At 47.2% G+C, this 20876-nt stretch overlaps 1 protein-coding gene across 2 annotated transcripts in view; it reads left to right on the forward strand.

Moving 5' to 3' along the window:
• atad2b (ATPase family AAA domain containing 2B) overlaps positions 1-20876 on the forward strand; it is a 219309-nt gene that overhangs the window by 55088 nt on the left and 143345 nt on the right. For both annotated transcript variants that reach the window (XM_072498861.1, XM_072498860.1), the window contains exons 5-6: positions 1305-1413; positions 16417-16546. In XM_072498861.1, coding sequence (XP_072354962.1) covers positions 1305-1413; positions 16417-16546 — 239 coding nt within the window. The remainder of the gene's footprint in view (positions 1-1304; positions 1414-16416; positions 16547-20876) is intronic.

Here is a 20876-nt window from a genome sequence, read left to right on the forward strand (position 1 = left end):
CTTAACAAACCTTTAAACATAAGCACATCAGAGTTTACATTCACTACTGAAAACATTTATAATTCTTCTGAATTCACCAAGTGATCAACAGATAGTCCTTCATGGCAGAGATCAACAGGACAGCTCTTTGTTTAACTTCAGCTGCAGCTTACTGGAAAACACAGACACACCCAAGCTTTTCTCAAAGTGAAACTAAAAAGCAGAACCAGAGCTCAGCTCCACCCACATTCTAACATCACTGTAGGAACATGAGCAGCTAACCATTTCTTAAAGCAACATTCTCATGACAGTACCAATCTGACATTTGGGACCTTGTCAAACGCCTTACTAAAGTTCATACAAACTACATCCACAGCCATTCCCTCATCAATTTTCTTTGTCACGTCTTCAAAAAGCTCAGTCAAGTTGGTGTCAATCAAAGGTGTCAGAAGGTGTCATGCAGGAATCAAAAATTAGAAATCAAGGGCTGTTTTTTTTGTACCTTGTAACAAATGGAAAGGTGACATTGTTAAGTCATCTAGCTGCACATATATCTTTAAAATAGTTTTGTACTAAAATACCTCAAATTTGCATTTAGTTACTATATCTTAACACTAATGTTTCCATGCATTACAGACATCACTGTAACAGCTTTCTATTACTATCAATAGTTTCATAATAGTATTTGAGCAGATTTCATCCATTTCAAGGGGCATCAAGAGGCAACTATGTACTTGTAGGACTGGAATCAAATGTATGAGTGTCTTAATTTTTTTGCTAAAAGACACCAGTAAACCAGTTAGTTTTTATTACTGTCCATCCAGTGACTTACATAATTTACCCGTTCACAAAGTATCATGTTTTGTTGAAATCACTTTCACAACTTGCCATGGTATGATTTCAGCTCTTGTGTTTTGGATTGCTTGCCCAACATCATAACCACAAAACATGTATGCTTTTAGGAATAAATGTGCTGAGAGATTATTACATAACTTTGAATTCCACTTTTAGCACATTTGTATACAGATGGTGGCGTTTCCAGGGCTGCATCACCTGCCTGTCCCCTTTTTAAAAAGCTATTTTTTTTCCATAAATCAATTTGTGATTCCAACATCCAACTTACAGACTCCAAGCCTCAACCATATACCCACCCTCATATAAGCTTTGACACTGGAGACCACCTAGACCTATCACCCCCACACTTGCCGTCCTTTCACACGACCAAACCTCTTCCTTAGCCTATGTTTTTTGTGTCTGTGTGGAATAGAAAATAATACATTTTGCAATAAGTAACTATTGTTTAACTTTGTATTATATTAATCCAGTACTGCAGAAGCTGTTCTGCAAGAAATGGATCACATTACAAGTAACATTAGACAAAACAGAAGACCAGGAGAGGTGGAACGTCTCAGAATGTGGACAGATACAGAGTTTGTGAGTATCTTTTCTTTTTTTTTAAAAATATGTTTCTATTAAGAATTTACCAACAATATTTTCCACCATACAAACAACCCCCCCCCCCGTAACAAAGAAAAGAAAGAAAGCTCGCGTGGCAAGACATGAACATGGCAAGTCAATAAGATACAGAGCTTTGTACATTGGATCCTTCCCGTACATGTCAGTTTCCAGATCATTGATGTGTTTTCTTGCTCAAATGCCCCCCAGAGAACCCCCCCCTCCCCGGGTTGCTGTTGCTGCTGTCCGACCTTCATCTAACGCTCCGCGAGATGGTCTACGAACGGTTGCCACCGCCTGTAAAACCCCTGCGCAGACCCTCTCAAGGCAAACTTTATCCTTTCCAACTTGATAAACCCTGCCATGTCATTTATCCAGGTTTCCACGCTGGGGGGGCTTCGCCTCTTTCCACATTAACAAGATCCTTCGCCGGGCTACTAGGGATGCAAAGACCAGAATGCCGGCCTCTTTCGCCTCCTGCACTCCCGGCTCGTCCACTACTCCAAATAGTGCTAGCCCCCAGCTTGGCCTGACCCGGACTTTCACCACCTTAGATACTGTTCCCGCAACTCTCCTCCAGAACCCCTCCAGTGCTGGGCATGACCAAAACATATGGACATGGTTCGCCGGACTTACTGAGCACCTCCCACATCTGTCCTCCACCCCAAAGAACCGACATTTGAAAGCACCAATAGGGAAGCCGCCCCTACCCACCCAAATGCCCCCCCCAAAAGAACCTCCCCACCCCTGGGCTGCTGCTGCTGCTGACCTCCTCCTAACGCTCCGCGAGATAGTCTAGGAACGGTTGCCACCGCCTGATGAACCCTTGCACAGACCCTTGCAAGGCAAACTTTATCCTCTCCAGTTTGATGAAACCTGCCATGTCACTGATCCAAGTTTCCACACTACGGGGCTTCGCATCTTTCCATAATAGCAAAATCCTCCGCCGGGCTACCAGGGACGCAAAGGCCAGAATACCGGCCTCTTTCGCCTCCTGCACACCCGGCTCGTCCCCCACTCCAAATAGTGCTAGCCCCCAGCTTGGCCTGACCCGGACTTTCACCACCTTAGATACTGTTTCCGCAACTCTCCTCCAGAACCCCTCCAGTGCCGGGCATGACCAAAACATATGGACATGGTTCGCCGGACTTACTGAGCACCTCCCACATCTGTCCTCCACCCCAAAGAACCTACTCAGCCTCGCCCCCGTCATATGCGCTTTATGAACCACCTTAAATTGTATCAGGCTAAGCCTGGCACGTGAGGAAGAGGAATTAACCCTACTTAGGGCATCAGCCCATAGCCCCTCCTCAATCTCCTCCCCCAACTCCTCTTCCCATTTACCCTTCAGCTCCTCTACCAGAGCCTCCCCCTCTTCTTTCGTCTCCTGGTATATCGCCGACACCTTGCCCTCTCCAACCATACGCCCGAAATCACCCTATCTTGAATCCCCTGTGCCGGGAGCAGCGGGAATTCCCTCACCTGCCGCCTCACAAACGCCCTCACTTACATGTACCTGAAAGCGTTTCCCGGGGGTAGCCCAAACTTCTCCTCCAGCGCCCCTAAGCTCGCAAACGTCCCGTCAATGAACAGGTCCCCCATTCTTCTAATCCCTGCCCGATGCCAGCTCTGAAACCCCCCGTCCATCCTTCCTGGGACAAACCGATGGTTGTCTCTGATCGGGGACCACACCGAGGCTCCCGTTGCACCCCTGTGCCGTCTCCACTGCCCCAGATCTTTAGCGTTGCCGCCACCACTGGGCTCGTGGTGTACCTTGTCGGAGAGAACGGCAGCGGCGCCGTCACCAGCGCCCCCAGGCTCTTTCCTTTGCAATACGCCATCGCCAACCTATTCCACGCCGCCCCCTCTCCCTCCATCACCCACTTACGGATCATCGCCACGTTGGCTGCCCAGTAGTAACCACCCAAATTTGGCAACGCCAACCCTCCTCTATCTCTGCTACGCTCCAGGAACCCCCTCCTTACCCTCGGGGTCTTGCTCGCCCACACAAATCCCATAATGCTCCTGCTTACCCTCTTAAAGAAGGCCTTAGTAATCACAATTGGGAGGCATTGGAATTCAAAAAGAAACCTCGGGAGGACCACTATTTTCATAGAATCATAGAATTTACAGTGCAGAAGGACTGTACCCTGCCCGCCAGCAAGAGTGGCAACATGTCCCACCTTTTAAAATCCTCCTCCATCTGTTCCACCAGCCGCGTCAAATTAAGTTTGTGCAGTGCCCCCCAGCTCCTGGCTACCTGAATCCCTAAGTATCGAAAGCTCCTTTCCACCCTCCTCAACGGTAGGTCGTCTATCCCTCTTCCCTGGTCCCCCGGATGTATCACAAAGAGCTCACTCTTTCCCACATTGAGCTTATAGCCCGAAAAGTCTCCAAACTCCCTTAGGATCTGCATGACCTCAACCATCCCCTCCACTGGATCCGCCACATACAGCAACAGGTCGTCTGCGTACAGCGACACTCGATGTTCCTCTCCCCCTCGAACCACCCCTTTCCATTTCCCCGACTCCCTTAACGCCATGGCCAAAGGTTCAATTGCTAATGCAAACAGCAGAGGGGACAGGGGGCACCCCTGCCTCGCCCCTCGATACAGCCGGAAATACTCCGACCTCCGCCGGTTCGTGACCACACTCGCCACCGGGGCTCTATACAGGAGCTTAACCCATCTAATGAACCCTCCCCCGAACCCAAACCTCCTCAACACTTCCCAGAGATACTCCCACTCTACCCGGTCAAAGGCCTTCTCCATTGGCGTCCATGGCTGCCAATATCTCCGCTTCTCCCTCCACCGATGGCATCATTATCACATTTAGGAGCCTTCGCACATTAGTATTTAACTGCCTACCCTTTACGAATCCCGTCTGGTCCTCGTGAATCACCCCCGGGACACAGTCCTCAATCCTCGTAGCCAACATTTTTGCCAGCAACTTAGCATCGACGTTAAGGAGCGAGATCGGTCTATACGACCCACATTGCAGTGGGTCCTTATCCCGCTTCAAGATCAAAGAGATCGTCGCCTCCGACATTGTCGGGGGCAGGGCCCCCCCCTCCCTTGCTTCATTGAAGGTCCTTACCAGCACGGGGCTTACAGGTCTACATACTTCCTGTAAAACTCCACCGGGAACCCATCCGGCCCCGGGGCCTTCCCTGCCTGCATGCTCCCCATTTAACCAGCTCCTCCACCCCAATTGACACCCCCAAACCAGCCACCTGCTCCTCCACCCTTGGGAACCTCAATTGGTCCAAAAATCGCCGCACCCTCTTTTCCCCCTGGGGGCTGGGACCTACAGCTCCTCGTAAAAGGCCTTAAAAGCCTCATTCACTTTCCCCGCACTCCGCACCGTAGTTCCCCTGCCATCCTTGACTCCGCCTATTTCCCTCGCTGCCATCCTCTTACGGAGCTGATGTGCCAGCATCTGACTCGCCTTCTCCCCATATTCATATATCGCCCCCTGTGCCTTCCTCCACTGTGCCTCTGCCTTCCCTGTGGTCAACAGGTCGTACTTCGTCTGGAGACTTCGTCTCTCCCTGAGTAGTCCCTCATCAGGAGCCTCCATATAGCTCCTGTCCACCCTTAAAATCTCCCCCACTAGCCTCTCCCTTTCCCTGCCCTCTCTCTTCACCCTATGAGCCCTGATGGAGATTAACTCTCCCCTGACCACCGCCTTGGGGGGGCTTACCCCCCCACCCCCACCCTTAGGCCAGTCCCGTGCTCGCGCCTCCCGCACCTTCCAGTCCCCCAGGCGGGGAACCCCCGCCCCGACCACCTCTTCCATTTTCAGTTCCCCCTCGGACAGTGCAGCAGCAACCCTAATGTCCCCCCCCCCCCCCCTCCGCTAGATCCACATCTAGCTCTTTTGCTCCCCCCATATTACTTCCGTGAGTCAGCTGACTTATGCTGACCCCGGCTTCCCCCGCCTTCCCGTTGATCTCCCCCGTGTGGGAGTCTCTCCTCCTCCTTACCTTCCTCCATCCCCCCCCCTTTGGCGCGGGAAAAAGCCTGCGCTTTCCTGAACCAGTCCCGCCCCCTGTGGCGCAGCTCCTGTTGCGGCCATTATCCCAGTTCCCTCATCCCCGAGTCTCACCTCCCTCCAGCACCGACGCCCACATTCCCCATCATCTCGTCTACAGAAAAGAAAAAAGGAATTTTAACCAGAACTCTAGCCACATCCCCATCCATCATCCCACCCATGAAGTATTCTTTACCCATATTTACAACCCCATATACAACCAACATCTTCCCCCACAACCACATCCCCTCAGTTCCGAGTCCAGTTTTTCCATCTGAATAAAGGTCCAAGCCTCTTCTGGCGTTTCAAAATAATGGTGTCGGTCCAGATAAGTGACCCACAGTCACGCAGGCTGCAGCATGCCGAACCTGACTCTTTTTTTATGCAGCACCGCCTTGGCCCAGTTGAAGCCAGCTCTCCTCCTTGCCACCTCCGCGCTCCAATCCTGGTAAACTCGGATCACCGCATTCTCCCATCTACTGCTCCGCACCTTCTTGGCCCATCTCAGCACACTTTCTTTGTCCGCGAAGCGATGGAACCTTGCCACTATCGCCCTTGGCGGCTCATCAGCTTTGGGTCTCCTCGCCAGGACCCGCCAGGAGCCCCTTCCAGCTCCAGGGGGGTCGGAGAGGCCTCCGCACCCATCAGCGAATGGAGCATCGTACTCACATACGCCCTGGCATCAGCTCCCTCCACTCCTTCGGGGAGACCCAGAATCCGGAGATTCTTCCTCCTCTACCTGTTCTCCAGGACCTCGATTCTCTCGGCCCACCTCCTGTGCACCGCCTCGTGCGCCTTCATTTCTACCACCAGGCCCAGGATCTCGTCCTCGTTATCATTCGTTTTATCTCTCTCCTCACGAAGCTCCACCGCCTGGGCCTTCTGGGTCTCCTCCACACAGCGCTTAAGGAACTCCTGCTGGTCCGGCCCCCATGCTGCTCGATCTCCGCCCTCCGCCGTCTTGCTTTTTCCCCCTCGTTTTTGCCGCTGCTCCAGAGCCTCTTTTCTCACCGCTCCACCGCTAATCTCGGCCATATAACGTAAGGGGGGACCTTACTACAGATTCCCACACGGGATCAATCAAAAAAGTTCCGTTGGGGCTCCTCTGGAGAGCCCAAAAGTCCGTCATCGCAGGAGCTGCCGAAATGTGCGGCTTAGCTCCGCATCGCCGCAACCGGAAGTCGTATCTTTTCTTTTTGATATGTCAGCAGGCACATAATACTGAAGATGTAGCTCTTCGCTAAAACTCACAAATGCAATTTTAAAGTTATTGCCAGGTTAGTGTAGGTTTTGAATACTTAAAGCAGATAGTAAATGCAAATTGGAGAATTAAATCTATAAATTCTCCACTTTGCAAGGATTTTTTTCTTTATTTCATGGTATCAGGGCGATACTGCAAATCCCATCCTGAATTGCACTTCAACTGCGAGACTTGCTAGGCCATTTCAGAGGGCAGTTAAGAGTCAAGCACATTGCTCTGGACCTGGCATCAAATCTAGACCAGACCAGATAAGGGTGGCAGATATCCTTCCCAAAAAGGACATTAGTGAACCAGGTGGGTTTTTGTCACAATTAATGATACTTGTAAGCCCACCTTTATATTCCAGGTTTATTTATTTATTGACTTTAAATTCCACCAGCTGCCGTGGTGGGATTTGAAGTCATGACCCTTGAGCATTATCCTGAGCGTTGTTGACCGGGACCCTTGCACCAGTCAATTGATGGAAACAACAACTTTGAATCGGGCCAGGGCTACAAAGTCTATTACTTGTCTAGTGACACAATCATGCCACGGAAGATGCCTTAATAAACAATTGCTATCCTTCAAAAAGTTAATAACCTTTCCCTATGCAACATGGTATTTTAGGACTTGGTTCTTCATGATGACGTGAAATGTACATCACAGGAGGTGACTTCAAATGTAATATACTTAACTCACATCAGTAGCTCTGCGTGTTGTATGCAGTTCTGATGAAGTGAAGGAGAAATTACATTTAAATTTAAGGAGTTTTTTGGTCTGGAGGAAAATACTTAAAATATTCTCAATTGTTCTCCATTATCTGCTTTAAGCATTGATCTCCATTTTGTGCAATAATTGGGGCAGTACTGTAGGTATATATAGAATGTATAATAAATAGAACATGTTTTTTTTTGATTTTTCTTTTACAAGAGCGATATTTATGCAGTTGTGAGGTGATATCTTGGGAAAAGTTAATCCTAAAGAACTGCATTTTTGAATTTTTAGAGTGTGAATGCATTTTCCTGCATAGTCCAGTTTCAAAAAAGTACTCTGGCAGTTCAGCATTATTTGTATTGTATAATTTTTTTATGATTGTACTGTCCTACAATTTTTGTTTGACTGATGTAGCATTAAGTATTTCCCAAAATAATTGAATGTTAAAACTTATTTCCAGTTGCTTGCATTGTCCTCTGTAGTAGGTTTCACTCGGCCACATGGACCAGATCAAAAGCTTAGGCTGAAGCTTTTATTTAATACTGATGGCTTCCACATTATTATCTGCTATTTCAGTTGCAATGTGTTCATCCCCTTTATATCTGTGCTGGATAGCTCCTGCCTAATTTCCCTCTCAAAGATTTTGAGAGTCACATAGGTTACAAGTATGGTTTCTAGCTCTCACCGTTTACCACTTAATCAAGTAGCTACTTACAGCTGATTGTCTGCATACTGCCACTGACCTGCAGTTTCTGTAAACTGTTTTGCACTGTTTTTGAGTTAAAACAACCAGCTAATTCCATTGGTAACTACTTCCCACTATGAACTACTAACACCAAATTTACAGGTTTCATTGCTATTCGCTTTCGTTATGATCCTTCCAGCCCTGTCTCCAGTTTCCAATACCTGTGCCTGAGATTTTCTACCAATCCTATTTAAACAGAATAAGCAAATAATTGAAAAGTAATCAAAACAGAAAGTGCTGGATAAACTCAGCAGGTTTGGTAACATCTGTGGAGAGTGAAACACAGTTAAAGTATTGAGTCCATATGATCCGTCTACAAAACAGGTTTGGACTCGAAACATTAACTCTGTTTCTCTCCACAGATGCTGCCAGGCTATCTGAGTTCATCCAGCATTTTCTGTATTTATTTCCGATTTCAAGCATCTGCAGTATTTACTTTTAAATGAAAAGTCTGTTGCTATGCTTTTGGGTGTCTCAGAACTGGTTTAGTCATCTAACTTGGATGGATTCTGCAGGCTGCTGAAATTAATTACAGGGCTCCTTGTTTATCTTGCAAGTAAGTCAAGTACCAGCCTCCCGAACAGGCGGCGGAATGTGGCGACTAGGAGCTTTTCACAGTAACTTCATTGAAGTCTACTCGTGACAATAAGCGATTTTCATTTCATTTCATTCAACTTCATTGAAGCCTACTTGTGACAATAAGCGATTATTATTATTATTATTATTATTATTATTATTATGTTGCAACCATACTCGAGCGTTTACATCAAGGTACTTGACTGGCTGAAAGATGGTTTTTAAAGATGGTGGGTAGCAAGGGTGATGGGAACTTACCTGGAACTGTTGACAGCTACCGCTTTTCTTTTCTTCACTAAAACCACCCCAGCCACATTTAACTAATCTACATTCAGCTAATGAACTATAATATGTCTAATTTCTATGTATCTGACTTTACTCAAACTTGAAGATCAATTTAAGGGTTCCAGGTCTTGAAGTAGATTTACCATTTGGGAACCTTTGTTTTTGACGAGTATTGGAAAAGTTTTCTTTGAAAATAATTGTGCAATTTGCAAATTAATTGCACACCATTTATTAAACAACTGATGATGTTCTAAAACATTTTGTTATGTCTGCTTTCTTCTTGGTTCAGTATTGCTACTTCATGCATTTTCAACGCAATTGTTTACTCCAGCTCTGATTGAGTATCACATTACTGGTTTGATGACAAGCTACAATATTATCATTGAACATATTCAAAATGTTTTTTCAGTATTTCTCCTCATCCTTCAGTGGTTAAATGTACATATTGATGTGATATGAAGTCATGTAAAACAGGAATGAGAGGTTGATCCTTTGTTGCTACAGAGTTAGCTGATTTCCACCAGGAACACAAGGATTACAGTTGACTCGTAAGTGCCCATTAAAATGGTCTAGCAAGCCACTCAGTTGTATTAATCGACCTAGGCAGCAGAAATGAGAAGGGAAGAAGTTGCCCCGTCGACACTGCAAAGTCCTTCTTGCTAACATGTGGGGTCTTGTGCCAAAATTGTCTCTCAGACTAGTCAAGCACCAGCCTGAAAAATTCCTCAATGGACTTCAATGTCCATCACTAAGAGTGGCTTGGTAGTATCAACACCGACCGAGCTGGCCAGATCCTAAAGGACAGAGCTGCTAGACTGGAACTACAGCAGGTGATGTGGGAACTAACAAGAGGGAAAAATGTAATTGACCACATCCTCTAACCTGCCTACCACTGATGCATCACCATCGCGCATTCCTTGACGAGACAAAGTCCTGTCTTCACATTGAGGACACACCCTCCATCGTGTTGTATGGCACTACCACCGTGCTAAATGGGCTAGACATCAAATAGGTCTAGCAACTCAAGACTGGGCATCCATGAGGTGCTGTGGGCCATCTGCAGCAGCAGAATTGTACTCCACCACAGTTTGTAATGTCGTGGCCTGGCGTATCCCTCACTCTACCATTGCCATCAAGCTATGGGATCAACCCTACTGAAGCTACAACACAGGACTTGCGTGCCAAACAGCATATGCAGCAAGTAATAGACAGCTAAGCAATTCCACAACCAACAGATCAGATCTAAGCTCTGCAGTCCAGCTCTGAATGGTGGTGGACAATAACAACTCACTGGGAGGAGGAGGCTCCACAAATATCCTCATCCTCAAAGATGGAGGAGCCTGGCATCAGCGCAAAATATAAGGCTGAAGCAGTTGCAAAAATCTTCAGCCATAAATACTGAGTAGGTGATCCATCTCTGCCTCCTCCAGTTCAATTCACTCCACGTAATATCAAGAAGTGGGCCCTGAAAATATTCCGGCAATAGTGCTGAAGACTTGCTCCAGAACTTGCCACAACTTTAGCCAAGCTGTTCCAGTACAGCTAAAACACTGACATTCACCCGGCAATGTGGAAAATTGCCCAGGTATGTCCTTAACACAAGAAAAATAGGCCACGACCAATTACCGTCCCATCAGTCTATTTTACTTTCACTGATGAAAGAGATGAAAGTGATGAAAGAGGTCATCAGCAATGCTGTCAAGTGGCATTTGCTTAGCAATAATCTGCTCATGGATGCTCAGTTTGGGTTCTGCCAGTGTCACTCAGCTCCTGATGTCATTACAGCTTTGGTTCAAACCTGAACAAAAGAGCTGAATGCCAAATGTGAGGTGAGAATGACAGCCCATGACATCTCGCAGCATTTGGCTGAGCAAGGCATCAAGGAGCACAGCAAAACTGGAGTCAATTGCAATCAGGGTGGAAACCCTCTGCTGGATGGAGTCATACCTGGCACAAAGGAAGATGATTGTGGCGTTGGAGGTCAATCGTCACTGCTCTAGGACTTCACTGCAGGAGTTCGTTAGGGTGGTGTCCTAGGCCCAACCATCTTCAGCTGCTCATCAATGACCATCCTTCTAACATAAGGTGAGAAATGAGGATCTTTTGACTGCACAATGTTCAGCACCATTCGCGACTCCTCCGATACTGAAGCAGTTCATGACAAATATAGCAAGACCAGGATATTATCCAGGCTTTGGCTGACAAGTGGCAAGTAAAATTTGCGGCACACAAATGCCAAGCAATGACCATCTCTAACAACAATTGCCCTTGACGTTCAATGTCATTACCACCGGTGATTCCACCACTATCGGTATCCTGTAGGCTACATTGACCAGAAACTTGACTAGCCATATAAATACTATAACTATTAGAGCAGGTCAAAGGCTAGGAATCTTGCATTTAGTAACTCATCTCCTGACCCCGCCAAAGTCTGCCCATCACCTACTTGGCACAAGTCAAGAGTTTAATGCAATATTCTTCACTTGCCTGGATGAATACAACTCCAACAATGGTCAAGAAGCTTAAAGCAGCTCACTTGACTGCAAGCTATTTCACAAACATTCAGGGCTCGATTCTCTAGCCCAATTGCGCTCTCGCTCGAGCGAGACAAGGCCGGTGAATAGCGGGAGAGGCAGAAAATGAGAACTGCGCAGGGCACCAAACCGTTTGCGATGCAACCGGTCCGCTCCTGTAGGCGAAATTGGGATCTTGCCGTAGTGTGGTGAGAAACCAATTATCACCACTTAAGCCCATTTCCATACAATTAACGGGAGCCACCCCATATCTTTTTTCATGAATTTAGAGTACACAATTTTTTTTTCCAATTAAGGGGCAATTTAGCGTGGCCAATCCACCTAACCTGCACATCTTTTGGGTTGTGGGGGTGAAACCCAGCAGGCATGGGGAGAATGTGCAAACTCCACACGGACAGTGACCCAGGGTCCTCAGCGCCGCAGTCCCAGTGCTAACTACTGTGCCACCGTGCTGCCCGCCACCCCATATCTAACAACCTCCTGTGATTCAGCGGCCTTCCCAGTAAGTGGTCAGGCTGGCGCTGATTAGGAGTCCTTTTGATAAATGGCAGATGGGCTGCTGTGGGAAGCCGAAGAAGTGGTTTCACAGGTCGGCGCAACATCGAGTGCCGAAAGGCCTGTACTGCGCTGTTATGTTCTAAGTGAGCGGCCATCTTCGTTCACAGGCAATGAGCCTGGGGACACTGGGCATGCTACCCCCTCTGCTCGGCGGGGTGCAGCCCCGGTTGGGGGTGGGCCGTCATGGGGGTGAGGGTGGCGGGGGGGACACGGTGAGCAGATAAGCGTGGGTCTGCCATGCCAGCCTCTGTACCATGTGTTTCCATATCTGGGGCAACCCTAGCCCCTGCCTGTCTGCGTCACCAACCACCGATAATTCCCACTGACCGTGGAGGCTTTTGGCCTTGTGGCTGAAGGCTATTGCTAATAGGGAATTGACAATCGTAGTTAAGTTGAGCACTTCACGCATCGCAAGTGGATCCATGTGGGTGGGTGGACCATGTAGCATGTGGTGCTCATGGCTTACCATCCCAATCACACCTTGATGCATGGACACTGCGTGAACACTACGGGAAGCAGCATTACAGAAGCAACAACCAACGTTCGATCATCCAGAGGATGGCCCCAGCCCTGGGCACATGTCCGTGGCCGGGTGTGCGTGGGCAGGCGTGTTGGGTGGGGGGTGCATGGAATTAGTGGTCTGCCAGCATCACGGAACAAAGAACCAGAGGTGTCATACTGGTTGTGTTGAGGGTATTTTAATGTTCCTTTTCCAAGTGGACACCAGTGCCCCACTATCCCGATGGTGCCACCCCACTATCCCACCCTCCCTCCCCCCAGCGCACACTCCACCCCCCCAGTGCCCTCTGATCCTCGACGTGCATGGCCTTCCTTGCTCTGCCACTATGTCTAGGTGTATCCCCAGGATGCATATCAGAGTTGGAGGCAGCCAGCTGTTTTCCACATCCCTTGGCCTTCTGTGCCCTTGGCGGGTGTGCTCTGGGGCCGGAGTGCCCCGGCGCACTTGTCTGCGGCATGTGCACAGCCGTGCTACCCTGTTTCGGGTGCTGGCTGCGAGACGCGACCTTATCATGGGTGGAACTCTGGGGCCACTGTCGCCAGTCCATAGGATGGGTCCGCGATGCCACCCACGCCCCCTCCTCTTGGTCGGTGCGCATTGAGCCCTGGGGTTCACCTTGGAACAGTGGGGTGGCTCGTCGAGCCCCAGTTGCCCCTGCGTCATGTGGCTCTGTCAGCCCTGGTGGCTCCCCAATGTTTGGACCATGGTGTCAACACCCTCGGCAATAGTCCTCAGTGACTGGAACATGCTCTGCAGTGACTCAGCAATGCCCACCTGCGACTGGGACAAGCTCCTCAGCCCCTCAGCCATTCCCGTCTGAGGGCGGGACGCGTCCCGCCGCACCTCATCAAGGTCATCCTTGTACTGAGTCACGTCACCCAATGAGTCAAACATTCTGCCGAGGCCCTCAGCCATGGCTGTTACTGAATGCGCCATACCTTGGCTACCTTGCCGACAATGTGCATCAGGCTCTCCACTGAAGTCGCCACCCTTCCCGGGGCTTGGGGGCAAAGCTTTGCCGGTGACATCTTCTGCACCCGTAGCCTCTGGGAGTCCTCCAATCGGCTATGGACCTGCTGGAGTGTCGCTGACATCTCCCTCTGAATGGCCCTGTTGCTGCATCAGCTCTGAGTAAACCTGTTCCAGAGGCTCAGCATCTGACTGGGACCCGGCTGGATCCTGGGATCCAGCAGCCATCCGACTGCTGTCTCACCTGGGGGATCCTGCCTCCATCTAATGTACATCAGCAACTGTGGGACTCACCAGATTGTGCACCAGAAGCTTGTCCACTATCGTTTCCCACTGAGTTGCGTGTTGCTGCGCTGGTGGAGGGTGGGGATGACAATTATAACGCATTGACTGTGGCATCCTCGGTGCTCTCCTCCGAGGTGGTCCCTTGGTGGGCAGGGAAGGGGACCACTCCGGATGCGCCGGCGCCGTTGGCTGGAGGACCTACAGGAGAATGAACCCGTGGTCAGTTAGAGTGATAGGTCAGTCTGTATGGCATTGGCAACTCACTTGTGACAGCTCATCTGTGTGGAGCCTGATGGATCCTTACCTCTACGGCGTGCGCCCCTGTCACCTCCAGGGCCCGTTTCTGGAATATCGTGAGGTTTCTTATGTCCAACACGCCTTCCTCCAGTCTGGGCCCTCTCCCGGCAATTGTGGGAGAGCATCTCATGTGGAGCACAGAGAGGACATTGCTTGCCAAATGTGTGGGTCACAGTGCTGGGAGGGTTGGGATGAAGGGAGGGGGGTGTGGAGGATGGGTTAGGGAGGCAGATGGAGGGTTGGGCGGGTGGGGGGGTCAACTCACACGTGCTTCCCCTTTGATCTTCTTGCGGCACTGGAGGCCAGTCCTCCTAGTCATGCTGGCGGAGCTCACTGCTGTCACCCCAGGCGGCAGTAGCTGCCCTTTGGCTTACCCTTCGGGACCCTCATGGAGGGAGGGGAACAGGACATCCTTCCTGGCTTCCGTCACATCTAGGAGCCTTCCCAAGTCTGCATCCCCGATTTGTGGGGCCAGTCGTCACGGCACCATGGCTGCGAGCTGAGTGCGGTTGGCAAGTGCTGTTTAAATGCTGCTGGTCCTTGTTTGGGGGGCAGCCAGCACTGTCCTGGCGAATCGGCTGGCGAGCCTTCACTTGTGGTGTGAAGCCCGTGGGGCCTCGTTAAGTGGACCAAGTAACATCGAATAGCGTTGCTGGCCTCGCCAGGCCGAGCACCGCGAAGCTCGCGGTAGTTCCTGCTCACTTCCACACTTAAAAATCTTTCTGGAGAATCGTGCCCCCAATCCTTCCACCACCAACAAACTGTAGCAGCCGTGTGTATCATCTACAAGATGCTCTGCAGGAGCTCACCAAGGTTCCTTAGGCTGCACCATCCAAACCCACAATCACTACCACCTGGAAGGACAAGAACAGCAGACACATGGGAACAGCACCACCTGGAGGATTCCCTCCAAGTAACTCCCCATCCTGGCTTGGAAATATATCGTTGTTCCTTCACAGTCGCTGGGTCAAATCCCCTCCCTAAAAGCACAGTGGATGTACCTACACCTTGGACTGCAGTGGTTCAAGAAGGCATCACTTTGTGAAGGGCAATTAAGAATGAGCAATAAATGCTAGCTTAGCCAGCGACACCCACATCCTGTAAATTAATTAAAATAATGTTGATCATGTGCTACAGGGGAGAACAGATTTGACTTTAGAATTGCAAATAGAATGGTGTCAATATATTTATAATAATAATCTTTATTGTCACATGTAGGCTTACATTAACATTGCAATGAAGTTACTGTGAAAAGCCCCTAGTCACCACATTCCAGCACCTGTTCCGGTACACAGGCAGGAATGTTCTATTCTCTAACCTTCAGCTCTCACCATAATTATCAGAGAAAAGCCCCGTTGTCTCCCTAACTACCTCTTCTCCTTGCACTCCCCGCCCCCCCAATCTATATAATTATAAGCAGTTTTCACAGGTTAGATTTGTTTTCAGTAAGAAGATTTAAAAGTATTAGTTTAGAGAAACGTTTGAATGCCTTCAATTTTCATGTTTGGATTTTCAAGGCGCTGCAGAGTAGCTGTTTTCAAAAAGGACTGAAGATTTCTAAGATTAAATAAAAGTAACATTGTTTGATTATTTAGCTGTTGATCTGTTTTAACATCTTTAATTGAAGTCTAATTTTCTGCTTGCTGATACTCCGACATTATTTTGTTGTGATATGTGGTCACGTGTGCTCAAAAGCTGCAATACCATGGAAAGATTAAAAGAAAATTCCTGTCATTGGCCTTGTTTCATTCTGAAAAAAGTCATATATCTCATAAGTAGTTGACCTTTCGTTTCATGTATTAATTTAATATGTCCTTTTCTTAAACCATTTACTTGTGTTGTTTGACCTTAAATATGACCTGGAGCCTCAAACTTTTAAAATTCCCCAATTCATAAGCTTGTACTATTGGTCAGTAAGGATCTTTCCCACAATGCTGTAGATTTTGGGAGTATGGACTTGCATCACACTGGTTCTTCTGAGGTTGATCTGGGAGTGCTGGCGAGAACTCATGAGTAAGAACTCCCTTTATTTAACCTTAATTTAGGTTAAAACAAACTATTTAATAACCATACCCGTTTATCCCAACAAATAAGTATTTCCACTTAACCCTGGTATTTGAATTCTAAAGTACTTTAAATAATAGTGAACATTTTAACATGTAAACAGTTCCGTTGTATGTTCTTTTGTAAGATTGTAATTTGAAAAGATATCCATATCTTAATCATAGGAAAATATGGATATGTATTCCCGTGTGAAGAGGAAAAGGAAACCTTTAAGAAGAAACATGTATGGAATGCCGATCCATGTTGAAGAAGCTAGTGAAGGAGAGGAAGAGGAGGAAGAAGAAGGAAGTGAAGGTACAGTATATATATTTTATTTGACTGAAGTTTTCTTTGTTTAATTTGTTGTACCTGTCATCTCAATCCTCCGTGATGAGCAGAAGGAATTTATTTTCACTATTGGGAACATTACTCCATTCTCTCTCCTATTTTGTGCCCTAGTGAGATTTAATTCAGGTGTTTAAAAGTGGCTAGAGGATATGATGCACTGATTTTCCAGTAGGAAAAATGAAATTGCTCCTCCTCTTAAATTCACATTCAAATGATGCTGCTGAGATCTGGAATGGAGTGTGGACATCAAACCTGTATTTGACCATATTGAAGCAAAAGCATTCTGTGCTCAAATATATCATCGGCTTCTATCTACTTGTTTGTGGCACAATATTTGGAATATATGTTCCCATGGTACATTTGTTACTAGATCATGGTGCTGTGAACAGTTCTATGCCGTTTGTCTGGAATGGGATAATAATACATCTTAAGTTAGTGTAAATGTCACTCATGAATGTGGCTTTCGCAAGTGATAGTGTACAGATAGGGTACAAGCTCCATCAAAACTTAATGCTTCCCTTGGTTTTCACCTTTATTTGGTTGCTTATATCTGTGCTCCAAATATGTGCAAGTTAATTACTAAAATTTTCCAAAAAATGCTGCAGAAACATTCTTTACTTGTGGAAGGTAGCATACACATCTGAAAGTTCCCACCTATATGCTACTTTCTTTACTATTTGTTACGTTAAATGTGGTAAAGTTCTGTTTTATGATCTGACTTATTGAATAGACTTTTTGAAATTCTGTAACTTTTATGTTCTACATATTTTGGCCTAACCCTCCCTTGGCATCATTAATTATTGGGTGCAATCTACCCATATGGGGACAGGGTCATGTAGCGTGCAAGATTAGTTGGGTGTTTCCCGGCGCTCGGAACACCAAGAAACACCCCGCTATCTAACACCCATCTGGGTAGATCGGGGCCCTCAGCGGGAAACTCTCCGTTGATGCCACACTTAGCCCCATTTTCTGCATTGAGGAGTTCTGCTCGCCGGAACTCCTCAGTGCAGCGAGACATAATGGTGTCCCAATCTCGAGTCCTTGGCCCGACCCCGAAAGGTGAAGCCTTTTTCTGTTCATATATTGCGAAAAACAAATCACTGCTCTCAATCAACCATACTCTTTCAGAAGAACTTAAGTAAGTAACATGGTGCTGGTAATGCGCTGATGGCATTATGCTGAAGAGTCGTCACAAAACACACATGAGTTAACTCACCACTTACTCGCTCACCATGTAATGTGTGATGAGGCCAGATTTGCAGCAGATAATCGAGACGAATCAGTGAAATTGGAGAAGGCTGCTTAGAAATTACAATGCATTGTGCACAACGATTGGAACAATTGTAGATTAAATTTTATACAGCCAATTTAGGTTTAAAAAAAAATAGGGACATGCATGTAGAGTGTATGGAGTGTTGAAAAAGCCAAGCATGAAGCTGAGACAAAAGATATAATAGACTTTGGTGCTCAACATGGACAGTCAGTTCAGAACTTAAGTTGGTTAATTAAATGCTAAATATATATCCAAAGCAGTAGAATGTGTCAAATGAAGTTGTGATTGATCTGTGTAATGTCCTGGTCAGGTCTCTATACTGCATCAATTTATTGTGCATAGAAATCATCTCAGCAGAATTGTTTGATTAATTAAAAAGTTGCTTTCAGCAGCCCAGCACAAACGGAACCTTCTGCACTCCCTATAACCAATAAAGTCCATTGTATGAGACTTCATTGCAGTTTCTGCCACTTAAATTCTTAAGAGTATTTAATACATTAGAAAGCACAATAGTCCAGCTACAGTTTTTCATTTCCATTATTTTAAATCAATTTATTTAAATCCATTTTTTAAATCAAGAAGGGGATAGACACCAGTATATGACATATTTAATTCTAAACACTTTTTGTATTCGCGAATATCACAGCTGTACTACAGGAGGACACCTCCGAGGGCAGTGAGGCTATATGGGTAGAGATCAGGAATAAGAAGGGTGCAGTCACAATGTTGGGGGTTTACTACAGGCCTCCCAACAGCCAGCGGGAGATAGAGGAGCAGAGAGTTAGACAGATTTTGGAAAAGAGTAAAAACAACAGGGTTGTGGTGATGGGAGACTTCAACTTCCCCAATATTGGCTGGGACTCACTTAGTGCCAGGGGCTTAGACGGGGCAGAGTTTGTAAGGAGCATCCAGGAGGGCTTCTTAAAACAATATGTAGACAGTCCAACTAGGGAAGGGGCTGTACTGGATCTGGTATTGGGGAATGAGCCAGGTCAGGTGGTAGAAGTTTCAGTAGGGGAGCATTTCGGGAACAGTGACCACAATTCAGTAAGTTTTAAAGTGCTGGTGGGCAAGGATAAGAGTGGTCCTAGGGTGAATGTGCTAAATTGGGGGAAGGCTAATTATAACAATATTAGGCAGGAATTGAAGAACCTGAATTGGGGGCAGATGTTTGAGGGTAAATAAACATCTGACATGTGGGAGGCTTTCAAGTGTCAGTTGAAAGGAATTCAGGACCGGCATGGTCCTGTGAGGAAGAAGGATAAATACGGCAATTTTCGGGAACCTTGGATAACGAGAGATATTGTAGGCCTCGTCAAAAAGAAAAAGGAGGCATTTGTCAGGGCTAAAAGGCTGGGAACAGACGAAGCCTGTGTGGAATATAAAGAAAGTAGGGAGGAACTTAAACAAGGAGTCAGGAGGGCTAGAAGGGGTCACGAAAAGTCATTGGCAAATAGGGTTAAGGAAAATCCCAAGGCTTTTTACACATACATAAAAAGCAAGAGGGGAGCCAGGGAAAGGGTTGGCTCACTGAAGGATAGGCAAGGGATTCTATGTGTGGAGCCAGAGGAAATGGGCGAGGTACTAAATGCATACTTTGCATCAGTATTCACCAAAGAGAAGGAAATGGTGGATGTTGAGTCTGGAGAAGGGTGTGTAGATAGCCTGGGTCACATTGAGATCCAAAAAGACGAGGTGTTGGGCGTCTTGAAAAATATTAAGGTAGATAAGTCCCCAGGGCCTGATGGGATCTACCCCAGAATACTGAAGGAGGCTAGAGAGGAAATTGCTGAGGCCTTGACAGAAATCCTTGGATCCTCACTGTCTTCAGGTGATGTCCCAGAGGACTGGAGAATAGCCAATGTTGTTCCTCTGTTTAAGAAGGGTAGCAAGGATAATCTATGGAACTACAGGCCGGGTGAGCCTTACGTCAGTGGTAGGGAAATTACTGGAGAGAATTCTTTGAGACAGGATCTACTCCCATTGGAAGCAAATGGACGTATTAGTAAGAGGCAGCATGGTTTTGTGAAGGGGAGGTCGTGTCTCACCAACTTGATAGAGTTTTTCGAGGAGGTCACAAAGATGCTTGATGCAGGTAGGGCAGTGGATGTTGTCTATATGGACTTCAGAAAGGCCTTTGACAAGGTCCCTCATGGTAGACTAGTACAAAAGGTGAAGTCACACGGGATCAGGGGTGAGCTGGCAAGGTGGATACAGAACTGTCTAGGTCATAGAAGGCAGAGAGTAGCAATGGAAGGATGCTTTTCTAATTGGAGGGCTTTGACTAGTGGTGTTCCGCAGGGATCAGTGCTGGGACCTTTGCTGTTTTTAGTATATATAAATGATTTGGAGGAAAATGTAACTGGTCTGATTAGTAAGTTTGCAGACGACACAAAGGTTGGTGGAATTGCAGATAGCGATGAGGACTGTCAGAGGATACAGCAGGATTTAGATTGTTTGGAGACTTGGGCGGAGAGACGGCAGATGGAGTTTAATCCGGACAAATGTGAGGTAATGCATTTTGGAAGGTCTAATGCAAGTAGGGAATATACAGTGAATGGTAGAACCCTCAAGAGTATTGAAAGTCAGAGAGATCTAGGAGCACAGGTCCACAGGTCACTGAAAGGGGCAACGCAGGTGGAGAAGGTAGTCAAGAAGGCATACGGCGTGCTTGCCTTCATTGGCCGGGGCATTGAGTATAAGAATTGGCAAGTCATGTTGCAGCTGTATAGAACCTTATTTAGGCCACACTTGGAGTATAGTGTTCAATTCTGGTCGCCACACTACCAGAAGGATGTGGAGGCTTTAGAGAGGGTGCAGAAGAGATTTACCAGAATGTTGCCTGGTTGGAGGGCATTAGCTATGAGGAGCGGTTGAATAAACTCGGTTTGTTCTCACTGGAACGACAGAGGTTGAGGGGCGACCTGATAGAGGTCTACAAAATTATGAGGGGCATAGACAGAGTGGATAGTCAGAGGCTTTTCCCCGGGGTAGAGGGGTCAATTACTTGGGGGCATAGGTTTA

The sequence above is a fragment of the Scyliorhinus torazame genome, chromosome 4 (assembly GCF_047496885.1).
Source record: "Scyliorhinus torazame isolate Kashiwa2021f chromosome 4, sScyTor2.1, whole genome shotgun sequence".
Lineage (NCBI taxonomy): Eukaryota > Metazoa > Chordata > Chondrichthyes > Carcharhiniformes > Scyliorhinidae > Scyliorhinus > Scyliorhinus torazame.